This window comes from Podarcis vaucheri (assembly GCF_965113315.1).
Source record: "Podarcis vaucheri genome assembly, chromosome: 13".
Lineage (NCBI taxonomy): Eukaryota > Metazoa > Chordata > Lepidosauria > Squamata > Lacertidae > Podarcis > Podarcis vaucheri.
Window position 1 is genome coordinate 20,808,656 of NC_138751.1, and position 23,020 is coordinate 20,831,675.

At 47.5% G+C, this 23,020-nt stretch overlaps 1 protein-coding gene and 1 long non-coding RNA gene across 2 annotated transcripts in view; one reads left to right on the forward strand and one right to left on the reverse strand.

The window, feature by feature from the left end:
• The window catches only part of LOC309517732, a 37,270-nt gene extending 19,762 nt beyond the window's left edge, over nt 1-17,508 (reverse strand). Inside the window, exon 1 of the long non-coding RNA XR_014213244.1 lies at nt 16,870-17,508. This is a non-coding gene — a long non-coding RNA (uncharacterized lncRNA). The remainder of the gene's footprint in view (nt 1-16,869) is intronic.
• On the forward strand, nt 700-22,943 carry FLT3LG (fms related receptor tyrosine kinase 3 ligand). Its single transcript, XM_082197133.1, has 9 exons — nt 700-1,013; nt 14,594-14,690; nt 15,808-15,930; nt 16,759-16,812; nt 17,530-17,676; nt 19,327-19,480; nt 21,165-21,298; nt 21,992-22,052; nt 22,593-22,943. Exons 2-8 carry the CDS (start codon nt 14,655-14,657, stop codon nt 22,022-22,024), a joined length of 681 nt encoding a protein of 226 aa, XP_082053259.1. The 5' UTR covers nt 700-1,013; nt 14,594-14,654; the 3' UTR covers nt 22,025-22,052; nt 22,593-22,943.
• Nucleotides 22,944-23,020: the final 77 nt, after the last annotated feature.

Consider the following 23,020-nt stretch of genomic DNA (forward strand, 5'->3'; position numbering starts at 1 on the left):
TTGTGTGTGTTATGAGTTTGTAGGAAATTCCCCTTTGTGTGTGTTTATGAGTTTGTGGGAAATTCCCTTATTCCGAATTGGATTCCTCACAAGAAAAGGGAAAAGTCGACAGCTACGTAGATGCCAAATCCTAAATCCCTGGATCCGGCAAGTTTTAAATTATAAACCAGGTTAGCTTCCTGATGAGGTAATTGCTTGGGTAATGGGCCATCAAGAGAACAAAGGAGGCTCTGTGCTAGATACCAAATGGGTCCTCTCTCAACTTGCAGGTAGTGAGAAGAACAAAAGCCAGTTTTCTAGCAGAACTTGGCAGGGATGTGACTTAGAAGCAAAGCTGAAAGCAGAGGGCCAGAGAGCAATGCTTGTTCTCAACTTGAATCCAAGGCTGCTTGAAGAATCCAAGGGAGAAACAAGACCCATATATATATCTTTAGGGTATATGGTAAATAATCCATATTCCATATACCCTAAAGACATCACAGGCTCCTCTGTGCCTCATTCCCAAAAGGAAACATAAACAATATGTATGCGTGAATAGCTTAGTCGGTACAGCATAAGATTGTAGATCTCGGGGTTGTGGGTTCGAGCCCCACGTTGGGCAAAAGATTTCTGTATGCTCAGCGCTAACCCTCGCCCTTTCCGAGATCGCACGAGCCGCTCTCCTTCTGGCCGATTGCTGGGACACGTGGAGAGGCGGAACCGAGCCCGGAGCGCGACTTGGGCTCGTGGCTGCGGAGCCCCGGGGGCGGGCGAGTGGGGGCGTCCCGACGTGCGGGGAAATATCTCTCGCCCCACCGCGAATATTTGGGTGCGGGGGAGCGAGGAGGGGCGTCACCCCGGACCAAGCCCTCCCTCTTCGGAAAGACTTTCACTTTCGCCTAAGCAAAACCCAGGCAGCCCTGTACTCGGGCAATTGCTTTCTCGTGGGGTTCGCGAGCATGTGAGAAGCCCGAACGACGCTGGGGAGAAACCCCCCTTCCTCCGCCCTCCCTCTAAACCTCGATCGGTCATAGGTAAGTTAGGGCGTTATGGGAAATACAGGAAGCTAGCTCCCCTCTTCGAACCGGTTAGGCGAAGGGTCGGCACTGACTAGCAGAGGCTCTCCGGGCGTTTTCCCGATCCCTTGCGCCTTACCTGGGCAAGATGTCAGGATTCGAACCCGGCGCCCCCCGCGTGCGTGCCGCCAGCAGTCACGGCAAGGGGATCGGCGCAGGGGGGGGGATCGAGAGAGGAGGACCTGCCGCTTCCAACCTTGGCTTCCGCGCTTGCGGAGGGAGCCCCCAAGCGCCAAGATCGCGGAGGCTTCATAGAATCACAGAATTCTACAGCGGGAAGGGACCTCTAGGGTCATCTAGTCCAACCCCCTGCAGCGAAGTAATATTTTGCCCAATGGGGGGCTCGAACCCGCGGCCCTGAGGTGAAGAGTCTTACGCTCTGCCGACCGAGCTGCTCTCTCACTCCTTGTGGTTCTTTCTCAGCTTCACGATGATTTTTGGATTTATATCCCACCCTTGTATCAAGGAGGTGCCTATATAGGTGTTTGGGGGGGGGCTGCAGAGAGAAGGGCCTCCGATGGGGCAGGGCTTGAAGGTAAAGGAGCCAGTGGGGAGAGACCCCTGCCTGAAATCCTGGAGGGCTGCTGCCAGTCAGTATAGGCACCACTATGGTAGATGGGGATAGTGGACCTGGCAGCATGTTCTGAAAGGGATGGTAAAAAGTGATAGGTGAAATTAAGAAGTTGCCTCTGCTCCCCACTTGAAGAGTCGTGGAGAATCCCAGGAACCATAGTCTGCTCTGAGGGCTGGGAATTGACCCTCCTGTGAGGTCAGCACCCTTAGCAAACTACAGTTCCCAGAATCTTTCCGGAGGCACCCCGAGTGTGCTCTAAGTGCACAGTGTGGATGGGACCTATCTCTGGAAGTGGACGGCTTCTGCCGCTTGTTTCCGACTGACGTGGAACTGACTCCCTCAGGAGGTTGTGGAGGTTTCTAAGCAGAGGCTGGATGGCCATCCGTCAGGGATGCTGTAGCTGAGATCCCTGCATTGCAGGGGGTTGGACTGGATGACCCCTGGGGTCCCTTCCAACACTACGATTCTATGATAAAGCCTTTCCCAGCCCTGCCTGGAAATGCCAGGGTCTGAACCCGGGACCTCCTGCATGCTCTCCCACTGAGCCACAACTCCTCCCCATGCGCTCAAGCCAGGCTACTGTTTTCATTGGCTCTCTCTTGCTTATTCAATAGAGAGGTGCAGAAGCAGCCCAGACAGTTTTGCCCACTGCCGCTCTCCCATCCACACACAAAACCATCCTGCCAATTGAAGCAGCGCCTCTGCGCTGTCTCGGGGTCTAGCCTACGGCATCTTTGCCATGCGGTCCTGGTCCAGCTTTGTTGCTGCTCAGCAGATATCAGAGGGTTGCCAGTAGCATGCCAGATTCACACAGGCAGCCCTGAAGCTTGGGAACCGCATGCATATCAGAACACGCCCTCTGCCTCCAGCTGACTTATCAAAACGTGCTTTCTCTAAACCAAATGCGTGCAACCAGAGAAAAAGCAAGGAATGATCCATGCCTCTTGAGAAAGTGGATGGAATCCCCCCCCCCATAACACTGTAACTTGTGGACATTCAACAGAGATGACCGGGGGGCAGGGGGTTGGACTAGATTACTCTTGGAGTCCCTTCCAACTCTGTGATTCTATGTGGGAAGATCCAGGACAGTTGAAAGGAAGTACGTCTTCATGCAGGAGAGAGGAAAATGTGGGTGGAATGGAATGGAATGGAGTATCCTGGAAGTGAGCATGGCTGACTAGAATCTAGAAGAAGCCCAGGGCCCCTCCAGATGTGTTGTGGGTTGTGTACTCACGATAGTATCAGCAGTTGGTTATACTCCATCTCGCTTTCCATACAGCTTGTACCTGCAATGGTATTGGGGTGGACATATACAGTACTGCTTTGTTTCCTATTAGTGCATGTCCTAGAGTCTAGGACAGGGTCAGCAAACTTTTTCAGCAGGGGGCCGGTCCACTGTCCCTCAGACCTTGTGGGGGGCCGGACTATATTTGCCTTAGTTTGCCTACCCATGGTCTAGGACATGCACTAATTCAGGCATGGGCAACCTCGGCCCTCCAGATATTTTGGGACTACAACTCCCATCATCCCTGACCACTGGCCCTGTTAGCTAGGGATGATGGGAGTTGTAGTCCCAAAACATCTAGAGGGACGAGGTTACCTATGCCTGTCTTAGAGCTTCCTGCTGAAATCCTGCAACTTTTCTGACTTCTCCTTCATTGGAGGTTTTGAAACAGAGGCTGGATGGCTCTTTAGCTGTGATTCCTGCGTTGCAAGATGACCCTTGTGGTCCCTTCCAGCTCTGTAATTCTGCGGTTCTATGAAACGTTCTGGTTTTGTTTTGGTGGCGCCACTTTTGTTGCATTGTGGTGCAAGAGTGCCTCTCCAGATGGCAGTAACAGGGGGGAAGCAATTGCAGAACGATGCAGAATGCACTGTGATTGCAGACCTGGGCAATTTATGTGGCGATTGTTTCAGTTTGTTTGTGTGCTTTTTGATGCCTTTCATTTATTGCTTATTACTTTTGTTATGCTTGCAGTTATGTGAATCTTGTTATGTTATAAGCTGCCTTGCGCATGGTTTTAACTATGAAATAAGATGATGATGGTTATGATGATGATTATGATGAAACCCACAGGGAAATGGCACTGGGGAGGGTGAGATAAAGCTTGTTTTGACACATCCTCTAGCCTCTCCACAAACAAATCAGAATGGATGTTCATTAAACAGCCCATGTTGTCTGATCTCTCTGTGAACAAACTCGGATGAATGTTCGACAAACAGGTTGTCTGGAAACACCCAATGGCATGTTGCAGAATATACCTCGTTAAGTGGGCCTCATTCATACTGCAAGATTTGGTTGCAGGTGCCATTTGTTGTACGGTCAAGCTATTGGGTTGGGAGCTTATTAAGAATAATGCTGGATCCTGACCAGTCGTATCCTGGGAACTGAACATTCTTGGAATCGTAGTGCTGTGAGGGGTAAACTGCAGTTCCCAAGATTCTTGAGTGGGAGCCTTGTGCTTTACATGTGTGGTGTGTTCACGGCAGGGGTGCTGACTTGCCTCCCACATTGAGTAGGTGTAGTCATGTGACGTGTCACGTGATGCCTCTGGCATGCACTAGGCTGGGACACGCTTGTCCCAGCCACCGCCTGGCTCCTGGGCTGCTGGACAGAGGTTGGGGCTGGGACGCACTGAGAGCTCCCGGCAGTGGCAGGGGGTGGCGACCCCCTCAATATTAGGGGGCACTGCACCCTGCCAAAAAATACTGGGGAAGCTGAAGCCCCCTTCACCCCATATACCTGGCGCCGCTGGTTCACAGACTTGCAGAATGGAGGGCAGAACACTTGCATGCCATGTAAACAGCTAGGACCTGCAATAAAATGTTGTGGTTTGGGGCCATCTCCCCCAATTTTCCGTCCCCCCTCTGACTCCATTTTCAGTTCATCCTTCCTCCAGCAGTCAGTCAGCATTCTGTAGTCACTGAGCATGCTTAATCCTGGAGTGCACTGGGTTTCTCCCCACTCTTACAGTTTGATTTCCTCAAGTATTTTTTTGTACTTCTGCATACCTGGGGATTCCCCGAACACATCCCTCTTGCTTCTTGCGGCTTTGACCACATAAGCATTGGCACTCATGCACGCATGAACATGAGAGATAGAAGAAATTTGATATACCTATACTTTTTTCATTTGGTTGGCTGTGTACCACACCCTCCCCCTAGGGAGCGTAGAGCAGTCTAGATAGGGGTGGTGGTTATTATTCCATTTTATCCTCCTAACGACCCTGTGAGGTAAGCTAGCCTGAGCTAATTGTTGTGGGAGCTCCATGGATGTGTGAGGACTTGGAACCCCAGGAAGTTCAGGACCCTGTTTCCTGCTACACAACACAGGCTTTCTAGCCATCTGGCTACTTAAAATATAGCAGAGTGGTGAATTATCCTTCCCCATTCTTTTCAGTGCATGGATATGGGTGAAATATTCATTGTCATCTTAATATTTCTGACTATTCAGCTGGAATAGTAATCCATTCACATGGACGGATGGATGGTCGTTGTACTCTCAATGTGAGCTAATGGGATTCCCCCACTTTCCTTCCTCTGCTTTTCTTTATTAAATGTGTTATAAACAATTAATTTAAAAAGAATAAGCTAGTCTCATGCAGAAAGGTAAAACCTAAATCCGCTGCCTCCAGAGCTATCAGTGGCCTTACGTGGAGGATGGGATCAGTACAGTGATACCTTGGTTCTCAAACAACTTGGAACCCATATACTGTACTGCAAACCCGGTAGTAAGTGTTCCAGTTTGCGAACTTTTTTTGGCAGCCGAACATACTCCGTTTTGAGTGTTACGCTTCCGTTTTGAGTGTTACGCTGAGGTGTGTCAATTTATTTTGTGCTTTTGTTTTTGCAGCTCTCTCTTTTTGTGTGTGTGTGACTGTGTGGAACCCAGTTCAGCTACTGATTGATTGATTGATTGATTGATTGATTGTGTGACTGCAGTACATTGTTTATTGCTTTCATTTTATGGATCAATGGTCTCGTTAGATAGTAATGTTCGTGTTAAATTGCTGTTTTAGGGGTTGCTGTTAAAAGTCTGGAACAGATTAATCCATTTTGCATTACTTTCTATGGGAAAGCGTGCCTTGGTTTTAGAACGCTTCGGTTTTGGAATGGACTTCCAGAATGGATTAAGTGTGAGAACCGAGGTACCACTGTATAGCTCTGGCTACCAAATGGGGTGAGAGGGGCAAACAGCATTTGTGCTTCTTCCACACTATTGGTTTTTGGTTTATTAATACCCTGCCTTTTCCCCTCAGTTGGACTCAAGGCGGCTTACATATAAAAATAAGAACTGCTAAAACCTTTTTTTGAAAAATTGAACATTGATAGGCATAAGACTAGGGACGCGGGTGGCGCTGTGGGTTAAACCACAGAGCCTACGGCTTGCCGATCAGAAGGTCATGGTTCTAATCCCCGCAATGGGGTGAGCTCCTGTTGCTCGGTCCCTGCTCCTGCCAACCTAGCAGTTCGAAAGCACGTCAAAGTGCAAGTAGATAAATAGGTACCGCTATGGCGGGAAGGTAAACAGTGTTTCCGTGTGCTGCTCTGGTTCGCCAGAAGCGGCTTAGTTCTGCTGGCCACATGACCTGGAAGCTGTACGCCAGCTCCCTCGGCCAATATAGCGAGATGAGCGCCGCAACCCCAGAGTCGGCCACGACTGGACCTAATGGTCAGGGGTCCCTTTACCTTTTACTAGGCATAAGACTATAAAACTCTTCGGGGTTGAAGGAGAATCCCTTTTCTGCTGCTGGCTGTCAGTGTAAATTGGAATGGTGATTCCACACTGTCTCCAGAAATATTCAGCGATGTACATCTGCGGGGTTGGTGAGAGTGGAATGGGGCTTGTTTGTGTGTGTGTTTGGTGTGTGTGTGTGTGTGTGTGTGTGTGTGTGTGTGTGTGGTTTGACAGGACACCTGAGGAGAAGGCGGTGCCGATAAAGCAGACACCCCCTCCCACCACTTCCTTGTTGCGCTAAAGCTTTGCAAAACAGTGGAGATGTCTCGCTGTTACTGTTTGCAGAGCTCTCAGCAGCTCAGCTCAACCAAGAGGGATTCCATACACCCCCTTCTCTTCTTCATAGGAGTTAGGGAGCTGCTGCTTTCCGGAGCTGTCCCTATGTGTCATTCAGCGCCAAGCTGCACCTGATCTGTAGTTAGGAATGTGTGTGGGACCGGGGGAATTGAAGCACTTTCACATTTAAAGGCAAACACACCTCCTTTTTGCTTTCCTGCGCCCAGCCGCCTTTTGAAATCTGCAGCTCTCCGAAGCTTGCAGTACCGTTATCCAGCTAAGCAACGTGTACGAAAGATGCATGTGCTAAGGTTAGGTGTGCATGAAAATAATGTGCCAAACAAACAAACAAATAAACCCACAACCAAAAGGGCGGAAATCACTTTCAACTTTGGGCAACCTTTCACATAAACGTTTGCACATTTGGAAACATTTGCACTAGAAGCTGATGAATTGTCACTGTTTTTAAAAAAGCAAAACTATTGCGGAAACGTAGGGGAGTGAACTTAAGGCTGGAATAACAAGAAACTAAAATTGATTCGTTTATTCCTGCCGGGAGACACTTTGTATCCATACTTCATAGTAACTCATTTACCGTATTTGGTTTTGTGTTCACCACTTAATGGATTTTTTAAAATACACAGTTTATAAATTCTTCTAAACAAGCAAATAGCATAAAGGGAAGGAGTTTAGAAAATGCATATTGCATTAGCTCATGGGGTGGACGACCAGCCTGTTAATGGGGTTGGAGAAGATGTGAGAAGATAGTTGTTTAACCCTCTTGCACTGAGCCTTGGAGAGCTTTGCAAAACACCAAGATCTTTTGCAACTAGGTGCAACCCATGGACCAAACGCCTCCCCTCTACTTGGCAGCTGAAGAAATGGGTTTTATAAGCATCGATTGCTTACTCTCTGTGCAGCAAGGAAGTGAGAGTGGGGAAACTGTTAGAATAATGGAGGAAGGGACTGGAACTTAAAAGCAGAAGAGTCCTGCTGATATTGCTGATCCTGTAAGACCATAGCCCTGTCAGCATAATAAAATTTGCAAAAAAAAAAAAAAACCCAAACCCAGCAATAACCACCACCAAAAACCAGCTAGCTATATTAGCATTAGATCAGTGCAAGGCTGTTTGTCAGTGTCAGCGATACTCTCCCCGATGCTTTTCAACATCTTTATGCGCCCCCTCGCCCAGCTTGTTCGGAGTTTTGGGCTGGGTTGCCATCAGTATGCCGATGACACCCAACTCTATCTGTTGATGGATGGCCATCCTGACTCGGCCCCAGACACACTGAACAGATGTTTGGAAGCTGTGGCTGGATGGTTACATGGGAGCCGGTTGAAGCTAAATCCTTCGAAGACAGAGGTCCTGTGGCTGGGACGGGACGATATGGGATGGGGGGGCAACTCCCATCTCTTGCGGGTGCGCGATTAGTGCCAGCACCGTCCGTTAAGAGTTTGGGTGTAATCTTCGACACCTCCCTTTCCATGGAGGCGTAGATTGCAGCTATAACAAAGGCGGCATTTTTCCATCTCCGCCAAGCTAAGCAGTTGGCTCCTTACCTCTCTCGCCCTGACCTAGCCACTGTGATCCACGCGACGGTCACCTCCAGACTGGATTATTGTAACTTGCTCTACGTGGGGCTGCCCTTGAGACTGACCCAAAAACTCCAGCGGGTGCAGAATGCTGCAGCAAGACTCCTTACGAGGTCTTCGCTGCAAGATCACATTCACCCGGTGCTATACCAGCTGCACTGGCTCCCGGTGGAATACAGGAGCAGGTTTAAGGTGCTGGTTTTAACCTTTAAAGCCCTATACGGCCTAGGACCCTTGTACCTACGGGACCGCCTCTCCTGGTATGCCCCACAGAGAAACTTACGATCTTCAAATAAAAACATCTTGAAGGTCCCAGGTCACAGAGAAGTTAGGCACCTGGGTCTTTGCTGTGAGCAACAATAGTCTGGGATGGATGGGCCTTTGGTTGGACCCAGCAGGTCTCTTCATTCTTACACCTCTTTCCCGGATAGTAGCAGCTAATATAGGCCCTGTCAGAATGCACATGGAATCTCGTCCCATTGTGCCAACATTTTGCAGCAACCTGCAGGCTAAATTTCATCTGCTATTCTGTTTGGCTGAGTTTGGAGAGAGGTTTACCAGGTGGCCAGGTAAGGAAAAGATCAGGCAGTGCTCCTGTATCATTAATAGTTGTGTTAAAGAAGGAATTTCAGTAGCTGTACCTTGTCCCCTTTTTTTGCCTCTGGTGGCCCTGTCAGGTAGACACCCATTCCCCTTGCACAGGCATGACTTAACTCAGTGTTTCCCAACCAGTGTTCCGCGGCACACGAGTGTGCCGTGAGACGTTGCCTCGTGTGCCGCGAGATGCCTGGAGGGAGGCGGGCGAGTCGGGCGGCGAGAGGCGGGGTGGCGGCGGCGAGGAGAGGCCGTGCCTCCTGCTGCTGCCTGGCGCTCCTCCTCGCAGCCGGCAGCGCTGCCTGGGCGCCTCCGCGCGACTCTGCCTCGCTGGGTTTGTTCTCCCAGCAGAGACGGGTCACACGCGCCCCTCCCTCCCTCCCTCAGCCTGCGCGGAGGGAGAGCCAGAGAGAGGCATCGCTCCTGCGCGGCGGGAGAGGGAGCAGCCGGAGCGATGCCCCAAACGAAGGCATGGGACCGGAGGGGAAATCCTCTCCGAGGAGGATTGAGCGCAGCTGAGAGAAGCCTTTCGAGGAGCTGCCGTGTCCCCTGGAAACCCCCTTCCCAGCTCTGCCTGCCTGCCTGCCCAAAGCTTGGAGGTTCCCCGGCAAGGGGGAGGGAAAAAACTTTCACTTTTGTGCGTCCCTCCCGGCGTGACGCTGCGCGCTGACGTCACGGGGCGGGGCTTTAATGGTGGTGTGCCGCGAGATTTTTTTTCAGTAAACAGGTGTGCCGTTGCCCAAAAACGTTTGGGAAACACTGACTTAACTGAAAGGCACTCTTCTCCTTTCCAAATCCTAATTTAGCTTTCATCCTCTCTTCCTGCCCTGCACCCCGAATCATTTGTGGCTTTTTGGTATCCTTCTTAATTTGGTTTTGGAGTTGCCACCCTTGGTTCACCCAATTTTTTTAACGGGGAATTCACATGATGTCATTTCCCGCCCATTGTATTCCAGTCATTCCCCCCCGTGCACGCACACCTAATTTGTGGCAAGGTAAACAGCTTAAAATCCTGCCATTGTGTACTGGCAAAGTGCTATTACGGCTTTCCTAGAAGGGCCAGAGATCACTGATAAAAGCTTTGTATGCAGAAAGTCTCAAGTTCACTTCTGGCATCTTCTGTTTAAAAAGGAACAGATGGCAGCGTACAGAAAAGCTCTTTCCTAAGGAAGGGGTGAGGAAGCTTCGTTTATTTTTCCATTAAAGGCCATAGGAAAGTCAACCAGGGGCTGTGGAAAATGGTGGGTGGCGTTAGAGCCAGCGGTGGGTGGAGTCAGAGCCAGCGGTGGGTGGAGTCAGAGCCCCAAGTGGGTGGGGTCTGAAACAATGCCGGATTGCATAGCATTGTAATGTATTGTTCTATGTGCCTCCCCATATCTCTCTCTGTGGGCCTAATAATAATAATAACAACAACAACAATCTTTCAGATCGACTGATGATTACAGCTGCCTCTGCTATGCTTCCTCAACTGGAATCTAGGTTAGCAAAAGGTTAGCAAAAGCAAATGATTAACATCCGGGCTATAATAAATGAATTAATTGTATGCTCCTCTGTTTGCTGTATGAGTCTTCTCATCACTTGCTAGTGGGACAATCTATAAAACCCTATGCTCTAGTCTTCTAACCCACGAATAAGTCCCTGTTCCAAATTTACAATGCAATCCAGGAGCCCTGTCTCTGTTTTACTTCCAAAGACACCTGTGATTCTGTTCGGGGGTTGATCTTCTTTATCTCTTTTACTCAGTCTATGATGAGGATAACATGCATGTGCTACACATACAAAAAAAAAAAAATCTCAGAGTGAAGGAAAGCAAAGTCTTATTAAAACAAATGGTGCAAATAAAGTAGGGAACTTATTTAACAACAACAACCTGCCATTCATTCAAAAGCCCCAGAGAGGGTTACAATTTAAAAAAACAATTAAATAAAGAAAAAGAGTTTTAAACAATTTACAATTACAGAAGTAAGGTGGGCCTTAAAAATATTCATCTCAGTTGTCAAAAGCCAGGGTAAAGCAGTGTATCTTTAGGCTGAGGGCCACTTGTTACTCACAGATCACAACATCCACATTCTAGCATTGTTGTTGTTGTTATCATCATCATCATTATATTCAATTTATATACTGCCCTTTATCAAAAGATCTCAGGGCGGTTTGCAACATTAAGAACACATTTTACGGTGCATCAATAATAAAAAGGTCCTTTTCTTCTAGCCGTGGCAGTTTTAATCTGAAATCTTAGGCTCAGTACTGCGCCCAGAGCTCAGAAACTGCTCGTGCTAATGGAATTCCCTGTCGTAAAACGCGCCTAGAAGAATGGGAGTTTCAAATGCTGCCTCTTCCACTGTCAAACAGCTCTTACTTTCAGAAAGTTTTTTCTGATTGTTAGGCGGAATCTCCTTTCTTGTGACTTGAAGCCGTTGCTTCGAGTCCAACCCTCCAGAGCAGGAGAAAAGAAGCTCCAGTTTGCTTACTCATATAATTTCTTACTTGGCTGGTAAGTCCCTATTTTAGTCCTGGAAGACGCATGTTGGACAGGATGTTACACTGGCAGGGCTTGGACCTAATGTGAGCAATTAACTGTGGTTACGGAAATTAAGGTGTGCACAAGCTGTTAAACCAACCACAATCAAGAAACAAACCGCAGACACCAGGCTTGGGTTCCCAATTGTGGTTTATTTAGGAGAATAAGTAGGAGAATGCTATGATTCAGATTAAATATTAAACCTGCTACTCCTTTGTTCTTTCCATTGGAAGCACGGATGGAAGGCTCTGCCAATTTCAGTCCCCAAGTTCACATTTTTTCCAATCTTAAATTAAGTTTTCCACGTTTTGCAGCAATTTTTGCAAGCAATTATTTTCCCTAACATAATAACCTTTTATATGTTATTTTCCACAAACGTCTTCATTGTTATACACACTTAATATATGTGTTTTTGCAAGCATTGTTTGGTTGGACAACTGCATGGCAAGGTGTGAATTTTGAAGGACAGCAGTTTCCCAGTGTGGTAAACTTTCGCCCCCAGCCACTCGCTCCTCCCTCACCTGTCTCTGCTCACCGGCCAGACTAGGTTTCTTGAGCAGGGCTGGCAGGCGTGTTTACTTTTTACAGAACAGGACAAAATAACATCGGTAAGGCTGCCACCACTCCCTTTGTTCCGGGTAACCCAGAGCCACAACCCAGGGAGAAAGCTGTGCCCCGTTATTGCTGGTTATCCCCCCTCCACAGGCTGTATCCACAGACCTGCAGACAGAAATTCTACGGTAGAGCGTAACTGAGCGTAAGGCTAGGAATTAGCTATTCCCTGGAAAGGCACACAAACCAAGAACAGTTTCTTTCTTTAAAATTTATTTTAAAAGAACATAAGAAAACATGCTAAAATAGCAGGCACTCTTTAGTAGTTTACAGGCAAGAAAAATAAGATCATTGCAAAGTCTAACTAACTTACATACTCACACTGAAACAAAGAGAGAATAGTTAGAGTACTTTCAAGTCTGCATTCAAAAGCTTTCGCATTTCTCCATCACAAAGCTACTTAGATGGAACTTCAGCAGCCGGGCGATTTGCGGATTTTTCTCAGCCATTCCCAAGATTTTTTATCCCCGGTTTGCACGTGGGTCGGAACCCCCAAAACCAATCATAACTCTTGATTATTTTTCAAATTCTCCAATGACCGGCGTGCAGGCTAATCAGTCTAACTTCTGGCAGCTGGGTCAGTTAAGAACCCAGGGCCTAAATCAAAGGGGTTCCTCCCTTCTGTGGGGTTTCTACAGATGCACATTCCCAGGCAATCAAGGCCAGATAACATCACTGAGGGAATGCACATAACTTCGGACCCAGGTGTCAAACCTTCCATTAAATCAGAGGTTTCCTTTCCCATAATAAACCTTTCACACCCTGGGAGCCTGTTAGTCTGGGGTTAAAGGGACAGAACTTATTTCCCATGGTCCTTGTGGCTTGCTGGTTACCCACAAGGCCTCACTCTTGTTGCTTGACCAAGGAATAGCTTCTAAACAAACACTAGCTTTACTACACCCAGTTTGCAATTTCTCTGTGCAAATTTGCAAAATTGATTCAGCTTTATAAATGCACCATGTTCTCACAATGGCCAGCCAGATTCCTGTGGGAAACCCTCAGGCAAGACATGACTATCTTGCGGTTCCCAGCAACTGGTATTCAGAAGCATACTGTCTCCATCCATGGAGGCAGCACTCTGATAATGGTCTCGCCTGCTTTACGTCAACAGGAGCGCCTACCATGTCAGTCAGAAAATTCCCCAGAGCATTCAGGAATCCAGTGGATTCCATAAGTCTCTGGGGGAAGGCCAACCTAACAGGCCGGGTCTCATAATTCCCAGGGGCTGCCGACTAACCAAACCTCACCAAGAAATGGTCCATCCACAACAATGGGAGTTAGAAAAACCTGTCAGCGCACCAACCAGCCCTCCTGTTGAAAAGACTGTCTTGGGAGTGTGACCTGCCACATCCATCAGGCTGGTGCTGTGCTGAGACTGTGGAATTCAACGTCCGGTACGCTTCCACTTCAACTCAGTGTTGTCCCAGCATTTAGCAGAGATTGTGCATAGTGGTCTGTGTTCTGTGTGGTTACTGTTGAGTTCTAGTGGAGCTCTATATAAGCATGCTGGCTGAACCCTTCAGTTCAGTTCTGTTCTGGCCTGTGAATAAACAAGAGCTGTTTGAAGAATCGCTATGTCATCTGATATGTTCACCCACAACTTAACAGAGATTACTCAAGCATGCAGGAAAGTCTCTGTACGCAGCTTATTTCCTAATCTAAGAAGCGTTTATTTTACAACAGCAATTAATCAGCAGCCGATTAATTCAGTTGCCAATTGTAATTGCTGCTGTAAAACAATAAGACTGTGACCAGAGCAACGTGCTTCGGGACCACTCCTCCCAGTTCTGCCCAATGAGCCCCCCAAATGGGATGGTGTAGGACTCCTGGACTTCCGCCATCTTCTCCCCCGGGGCTTAGCCTACTCACGTTCAGTAGCTCCTGGCACCCGGTCCTGAAGAGGCGTCCTTCACCAGCGAGTTTCACTGCCCACAGGCAGGTCCTCCAGCCGGCCTTTCTCCCACACAGATACAGCCACGCAGCTGACTCCGTAACCTGTGGAATCCCACACACAGGAACTTCAACAGAGACAACCCCATGGATGTGATGGAGGCTCTGATGCCACAGGCTGCTCCATCAAGTTGGCCCCTGCGTGGATGTTGAAATCCCCCACTACAGGTCAAATGATGGATGGCTGAAGAATCATTATGCGTAATGTGGCGTAATGGTTAGAGCGTTGGACTAGGACCCTGGAGAGCAGAGTTTGAATCCCCACTCAGCTGGGTGACCTTGGGCCAGTCACCATCTCATAGCCTAGCCTAACTCAAAGGGTTGTTGTGAGGATGAAATGGGGAGGAGGAGACCCATGTTCACCACCTTGAGATCCTTGGAAGATAAATGCAATGAATAAATGAATAAACAGTGTTTCATGTGAACCAGTGCTGTTTTTCTAGAAAAAGAGGTGCTGAAACTCACCCTGAGTGCCTCCCTTGTTCCCTTATAATGGCGAGTTCCGGAGAGTTCCAGCTCAAAAGAAGCCCCGATGTTAGGTATTTATTATTATTTTGCATAAGTTGTAGTGCAAAACATCTGGAAGGCCCCACGTTGGTAAATGCTGGTTTTGCTACATCCCAAGCCCGTGTTTCCTTGGCCTCTTAACCCCTAACCATCCTTTCTTTTATCACCACAGCTCCCCCCCTTTCTAGAGGGGTAATCCTCAGCATGTTGGTCATCCACCAGACCATGTGGAGATGATTTGGCGCCATGCAACCCCAGAGTCTTTTGTGGTAAGTTTTCAAAAACAATGGGCAGGATCAAGGAAGAGGCCTCAGCTTCTCCTGATATACTAGTCCAGGAATGGTGGCCGGAGAGGAAGAGGGAGAGAGAGGTTCTTTGGACCTCTCCTTATTGCATCATCATTATCTCCCCAGAACCAGGTGGCCTTAGTTCAATGCATGCTTTCCAGCACTCAAAATCTGCGTTGCTCGAAAAGGCAGTGAATGACAGAAAGCAAATTACTCAGAAAACAATTTCCTTTCTATCATTCACTGCCTTTTTGAGCAACGCAGATTTCCCTTTTTAAAAAGTTTTTTTTGTCCTCATGATTGCAGACTGGAGGAATGTTCCAGGCTATTCCATTCTCCTCGCCGCCACCTTTTCAGTCTTCACTTCTCCAACTGTCAGTCCACTGAGCTGTAGAGTTTACCTATTAGCAACAAATGAGTGGGACCCGCAAGAAATGTTGCAGTATGACATGCTGCAGAGGGAAATGAGGAGCAGATGGGGCTTGTCAACCTGGGAAGGTAGCTCACCTGGGAGAAGGAAAACTCTGATTCTCAACCTCTGCTGCCTTGTGGCTACACTCATTCGTGAGAAAGGTTTTGGGAGTAAACCCTCCATACCCCTTGCAAGACATCTTCGGGAGAAGAAAAAGCTATGGAGTAAGCCGTACACAAATTCAGAGTGGTTGAATGGTGTCTTGTACACCTTCCAACAACTCCTGTAGCCAAACTGATGCCAAACGTATTTCTCTGCTTTCCTTTGGGCCACATCAGTGAGGCTGAGAGGGGGGGTCTTGTCATCTGGGCAGCCCAGGAACTCCATTGCCTAGGCTATGATTCTCCGGTAGTTTGACTTCACCCCCGGAGTCACACTCCATTGTCTCTCGGGAAAGTCCAATGCCAACATTCCCATTCTATTGTAAAGGAAGGAGGGTAAGATTTGGATGGCTTTAAAAGAGGATCAGGCAGTTAACAGATTTGCTCTGTCATGTATGTGACAGGTCTTCAGATATTTGAAGATGGAAGTTTGGGTCTGCATTGCATGCTAACTGAGAGATGCTTTAGAGTTCTTTTGAGCTTTCACTTACTATATAAGCCAAATAATTTTTTCCTGTCCTTCTAGGTCTTTGTTCTGCTGCTGCTGTTTCTCACCCAATGTGAGTCAAGCAAGAATTGCGTCTTTCAACATGTTCCATTTGAGTCAACGAACAACACTCAGCTTTTTTTATCTAAAATTAAAGAACTGGTGAGTGTGCCCTCAAGCAGACTATATCAGGGCAGTGCTATTTTTCTAGAAAAATAGGTGCCAAAACTCACCATGAACCTCCCTCAAATAGATGTTGAACAGCATTGGGGATGTGATAAAGTGTTGTAGGGACCATAGAGTTTAATTGCCAAGGGGCTGAGCCAATCATCCCATGCTACCACCTGAAATTGGCACTGCAGGTGGAAATGCAACATTGCAGCGCTCATGGGAGTTGTGGTCCAAAACATGGAGAATTGTGCCAGGGTGATGAAGGCTCATCTAGATAAATGTAGATCAGGGGTTGGCAACCTTTTTTGAGGCTGGTCTGGTCCACCCCCTGGCAGACTTCTTGGTGGGCCGGCGTGTGCGCGCCTGTGTATGTGCTCAAGCTAGTTCCAGTGCTCTTCCAGGTTGGAAGAGCGCCGGAAATAGCGTGTGCACATACACGTGGGCGCTCCTCTGTGCTGGAAGTGCGCTGGAAATAGCACGTACTCATGCGTACAGGCGCTCCTCTGGGTGAGGAGCACCCATGTGCATGCACACCTGCTATTTCTGGCGCTTTTCTGGGACGGAAGTTGATCCCTGCAGTGAGGAAAAAATAGTGCCGTGGAAAAAAGCATGGACTCCCCACGCCGATCCACAGAACGGCCGTGGGCCAGTTCGAGGAAGCTCCTGCGCCAGAACCAGCCCATGGGCCTTAGATTGCCAACCTCTGACCTAGAGGGACCTTTAAAGCCTATTTAGAAACATTTTGTGGATAGACTTTTCTTGCTCTTTAATCCATCCTCTCCCCTCATTCAACCCAGGCCTGTCTCTTTCTCTCCGCAGAAGGAGTACCTGCTCCTCAATTACCCAGTAGATATGCCATCCAACCTGAAACCGGTAAAGTCTTAAAAAACAACCTGTTAACTAAGGAAACAACTAGACTATGTTACCTACCATCGTGTTGTTATGTTACTTGAAAGGGCTGATCAGTTGCAATTATTTTAATTCAGGAGCGAATTTTTGCGTGGAGATGAAAATGTGCGCTGCCTCTCCTGTTACAAAAAGCAGAAGTTCCACCAGGAGTGGAAGGATTTGAAAGACAATTCCTCTTATGTCAGTTGTGCTGCTGCCAGCCTGTGTGGGCAATGCTGAGTTAGATAGACCAAAAGTCTGACTCACTATAAAGGCTTACCTACACTTACCTTTTCTCTGTGCTTTCGAGGAAATGGTCCATGCTTTAAAACTCCGTATCCAGGTGCCCTTTCCCACCCACCCCACTCCGGAGCTTTCCTTGGGGGAAAAAACCCCTGCTCTTTATAGCTGAATTGGAGCAAACAGCAATAGGGGGGGGGCGGAACCTGAACTGCTGTTTGTTGCACTTCTGCTTCAAAGAGCAGGTTTCCACAGGGAAATATCGGGGGGGGGAGGGGAGTGCTTGGACACAGAGCTTTAAAGTGTGGACCTGAGCCTGGAAAACGTGGGTCAAAAGGTAATTTTGGATGAGCCCTATGGCAGCTTTGTATGTTCTTAGTGGTTTCGAAAAAGAATACACCCCTGACTTTTTCCTAATCATGCATTCCTTCCATATATCCCCCCCCCAATAATTCCCCCCAGGATGGATTCTGCCAGGAATTATGGGAAGTTCATCTCATAAACAAAAAGCTGAAGCATCTGGCCAGCGTATCCGGGAGAAGACTGGAGGAAATGTTCTTCAATATAACAGATCACATTGCCTCCTTTATTAAAGAATGTAACATTGAGGTAGGTCATGGGTGCTTTGGAAGGCAGCACAGGTCATTCCCCCCTCTTATTTATTCATCTAATAGCTGTTTTGAACCTGACCAGTCCTAAACACTAGCAATTATTTGTATTTGTTAAGGATATTTAAAAATAATTAAGTTAAAATTTGGATCAGAATGAAATGCCACAAGGTGCTCCTCCCTCCAGATTAAGCCAGGCCCCTGCTCATGCCAGGTAGGAATGGAGAAGAATTTCAATTAAGTTCGCATTGAAAGGTGAACTTACCTAACTTCCAAAGCAAAATATAAGCTGAAACGCAGCCATCCTTCAGAATTCACACTTCTCCAAATTCTGCAGTTCTCCAGCCAAGTACAGTCATACCTTGGTTGCAAAACATTTTGGAACTCGTACATTTCGGCTCCCAAACAATCAAAAACCAGAAGTGAGTGTTCCAGTTTTCAAATGGTTTTCGGAAGCCGAACATCTGGCACGGCTTCTGCGGCTTCCGATTGGATGCAGGACGCTCCTGCGGCCAATCAGAAGCCGTGTCTTGGTTTTCAAACGGTTCTGGGAGTCGACTGCACTCCCGGGAGTGGATTCTGTTCGAGAACCAAGGTACGACTGTAATGTATCCAAAAACGCATGAGCTTGTGAAAATAATGTCCAGAAATGCATTTATTACAGGGGAAAGTATTCTCCAAAAGTGTGTATCTTGGGCAAAATTGCAAAGAAAAAAATGTGATCAGACCTTTTCAACGAAGGAGCAATTCCATTGGCACCAAGCTAGTGTAAAGTCAGTTGGCATAAAGGTACACCAGATCCAAAACCCATTTACCAGTAGGATTGCTGCTGCTCTGGAAGAATGAAAACAAGCCTTTAAACTAGTGTTCTGTGCTGGGTTGGCAGGTCACATGACCAAACTGAACAGGCTTAGGATCTAGCCCAAGTCGTCCTCTGAGACCCCTTGAATGCCCTTTGGGGGGGTGGGACCTACACCTTGGCTCAGCTGACTAAGCCCTGGCTCAGCCAGGGTGAGCAAGTTAAACTGGTGTTTCTTCAACTGAACCAGAGCCAAGAATTAATGCAGCTGAACCAAAGATCTGCTGCATCCTAAGCTGTTCATCCCAGCCATAGGATTGCCCCCAAAACGCTGGTGAATGGGGCATTAAAAAAGATGCTCAGGTTTTCACTTTAGGGGTTGGAGGGCCCCCTTCTAGCAATAGAGGGTACAGTAAGTCCACAGGAAGATTCACACCGTATTCTGCCTCTCCTCCTACTGCTCCCTCACCTGACACTGATGTTCTTCAACCTTCGGCCCCTAAGGTCGATAGAGAAATCCAGTTTTGCTTGCATTTTCATTAAAAACTACCTAATTCAAGCTTTTTAAACCTATTTGGCTCCAGAGTTAATGCCTGCAGTCAGCAGCAGCAGTAGGAGTAAAGAACAGCTGAGGAAGAGGGCGATTTTCAGCAGGAAACTGCCACAGGGCCCTGATCCAGAGTAGGAGCCTGCGGCTGTTTTGTCTTCAAAACAGAAGTAGCCCCGTTTAAGTGCCACAACTTCATGTGTAATTTGGCCCCAGTTCCTAAGGTGTGGTGGCATGGCTTGTGGGCTCACTATACATCAGGACAAAGCTGCTGGGCTTGACTGTTTTCTCTTGCGCCTTAACAGGATAGTTGTGTCCGTTTTGTGGGGACAAACATCACTCAGTTCTTGAATCCAGTTCCTTACCACATCGGAAACCTGGCGGACAAGATGGAGAAACTCATCGAACTGAAAGAGTCTGCTGACTACAGTAATTGCACCATTATTCAGTGCCAACCAGGTAACATTCCAGGTGGTCAGGATGTGGGGGAGCAAGGCTGCGGGGATACAGAGGGGATACATTTCTGTCATGGGGGGCTGACACAGTGGGACAGTGGCATGGAGCTGCCCTCATAAAACTGGCGTCACTGCTGCTTATCAAAGGTGGTTCACTGGCATGGCAGGGGGGTGGCAAACTTGGAGCAGAGCCAATCTGTGCCCACACAGCCCTGAGCTCCCCACCACCTCCCTGCACCCCAACCCGGTCAGTGGCAGTGATGACAGTGTTAGGAAGGTGGCTTCGCAGCCCTGCCCCACTGCCCCAGCTGCTCCTGTTCTCCGCTGGGTGAACAACTTGCCATGGTGTGTATGAAACTGTAAGTGGTGAGCTGATCAAAGAGGATGGTTTCACCCCAGTGTCGACAATATGGGGGGGGCAGAGAAAATGAGTGAAAGTCGCCTCGCTTTCTTGGCCGGAGGGTACAAATGCTTTGCCTACCAAGTGGTTGCATGGATGCTCTGAAGGTTCATTTCTGCCAGAAATAATACTTAGCATCCATACGGTGCTTTGGAGATTTCAGAATGCTTCACAAACATTATCCCAGTAGCCATGACAACCAGGCCCAACATCAACACTTCTGCCCGTCTCCCAACTTCTAGGCCCACCTGGTTGCAATAGGTCCTTGGCATACTGCGCCACTCTGTGTAAATTTAAATAGCTGCCCTTGGTGGCTTCCCTGTGGCTGCCACTGTAATTTCCCAGAATTCCCCAGACTTCAGGGGCATTGTGGGAAGTTTAAAATGGCAACTCACAGCTGTTGGTAAGTAAGCTCAAGGGCAGAGGCTTAATAGAGGGCATTTTGCCAGGGAGCCCCTCAGACTTTAAGCTGCCCCTGTTTACAAAATTGGAATTATCATGCCCAGCTTGCAGTAAGGGGGAACTGAGGCAGAGAGAAAAGTCAGTTGCCTAAGCCCACTGAGTGAGTATGTGGCTGTGGTCTGATTTGAACTCAGGACTTCCCAACTTACAGCTCACCCCCAGCTGTCAGTGTCACCAACTTCTGCAGCCCCAGGACTGCATGAAACCCTAGTTTCTACCACAGGGCTCACTTTAATTATTGAACAAACTTTATATACCTCTGGTTTGTATCAAAACCTCTTAAGTGGTTTACAATTTGATCTCTCTTTCTCTTGTCTCTTCCCCCCATCCTTTCTTTTCTGTCTTTCCCAAGGCATATCTACACTTGAGGACCCATACTGGTTTATCTCTCCCCCAGGAAATCATGGGAGTTTTAGTTTAGCAGAGGGAGAATTTAGAGGCCCTGAACAGCATTCTCAGCACCTGCAATAAACTCCAATTCCCATGATTGCTTCGGGTGGGGGAGACCATGACAATTAAACCAGTGGACCATTGTGATGTAGAGATGCTCTCGCTCTTTCTCCTTCTTCTCCCCATTGACTTTCTCCCCCTTTTTCTCACTCTCCCCTTAAAAAACAAAACAAAATATTGTAGTGCCAATCACCTGATGTCAGGCCACCATCCGCTTCTTGTGAAACCAATGCAATATTCTGCATCTGTTGTCATAAAAAGGTGGTTCAGCAAGACTCTGTGGGTATCATCTCAATATTATCTGCTCTCTGCCCCTCGCTTGTTACCGGAAGGCATTCAATCTGCCCCTATAGGTCAGTCTCTCTCTGTACTGCAGACTCTTTTACTCCAGTCACCGAAAACGTCCACTCGTCTCAGAGATCTCACTGGGGACCATTTCTACTTCTGCTTCTCATTCCCATTTCCTGCTTTCTACTCATCATGACACGTCCATTAAGGAACCTATTTCAGGTAAGCAAGAAGCCTTTTCAAAGAGCTCTGGGATATTATGTTCTGGGCACTCACTGAGCCGTGGCTGACAAGGATCTGGTGGGAATTGCAGTCCCAAGTTTCTAAAGGGCATGAGGTTGGGAAATACTGCCCTAGGTAAGGATTGGGGGTGTTCCGATTCAGTTTGTCTTTAAAGGCAAACCTATTTGATTCGTTGTTTCTGAAGCAATCTGAGAATCCAAACATGGCCGTCCTTTGACATTTGCAAATTTTGCAATTCTCCAGCCCAGCAAATGTGTACGAAAATCCATACACTGGGGTAAACCATCCCTAAAAATGCATATATTGGTGAAAATAACATACGAAAATGCAGTGTTTCCCAGACTTAACAATAATCGCATGCCCCTTTTGAGAGTTTACCTCTTCTCAGACAAAGATAATTTGGGGGTAGTTTTAATAATGCAATTTTATCTAGGCTAGAGTCGCATGTTTGTGCTTGCAGTATACATGGGGGGGGGCACACAACATCCTTGCCTTTGATCAATCATCCCAGGATAGGTAACCACGGAATCCTGTCACTCTCGCATGGGCCCAATCCTCACCTTTCAGCACTATGTGTGACATTGGCTCCACCATCACCAGTAGTACTATTATCTCCTCCACCCACATCCGTCAATTTGAGATGTAATCATAGCTCCATATTTCATCCCCCAGAGGCTCCCAAGGTTTCAGGAAACGCCCGTTTGAGCCTTCAGAGCACCTTTGGGAAATAAAGGCAAGGGTAAGACTTTCCTGTATTTACGTATTTCTGTGGCAAAAGGCGCATAGAAATAAATTTCTCAGAAAATAATTTCTGTTGGGGGAAATTGCTTTGCAAAAATGTGTGTTCGATAAAATCACATGCAAAGATTAAATTTGCACTAAAATGCCGGTGAGTTTTCATGAGGACTTTTAAATTTTTTTTTTTAATGAAACTGTAAACCGATGAGGATATGTGGTGAATTGAACGTAAGTTTAGAAAAATGAGAAACTGATAAAAAGCCCCCAAATGGACAGATTTCATCCATTTCTACGGAGGAACAACCAATTACATAAGCTCCACGCTTGAACTCTGAAACGTTACTTGCCTGGCACACCTGAGTGAGAATTAGACTCCAGGGCAAGCTTCAGGGTCTTACCTAGTGGGGAATATTGCAAAATGACCAAATGATTTGTGGGGTTTTTTGCAACCTCCTCACTCCTGGCTTCTCTTCTGCCCAGGCCCCAACCAATTTTTTTAAATTTATTTTTTTGTCATCTTATCTTCCTCCCACAGCATCTTCAGGCATGAATGGCCCCCTCCACAGTGAATGGGACGGCGTCCTTTTGCTCACACACCATCAACAGCAGCACATGCCCCGCTCCCACTGTTTTCTCCCTGGAGGACTGGACTTCCATAGCTATTGGGGGGAGACAGGCAGTGGGGAGAGAGACTCATCTGCAGCATCCCTCTGAGGAGGAGCTGTGGGGGCATCAGTTCCGGATTCTGCCACTGGGTGTTGCTGCACCGCCATTTTTATATTGAGAAGTATGAGAGGAGAAAGACATGCACAGTTTTTTTTTGTTAATATATATATGTATATATATTATTTTGTATAAATAAAAATAAAATACAAATAAACAAAAATGTTTAGTAGCCATGTGAACGTATCATTTAAGTAGCATGACGCCAAAAGAAATTTTGGCTTCAGTACCTAGCCTGCT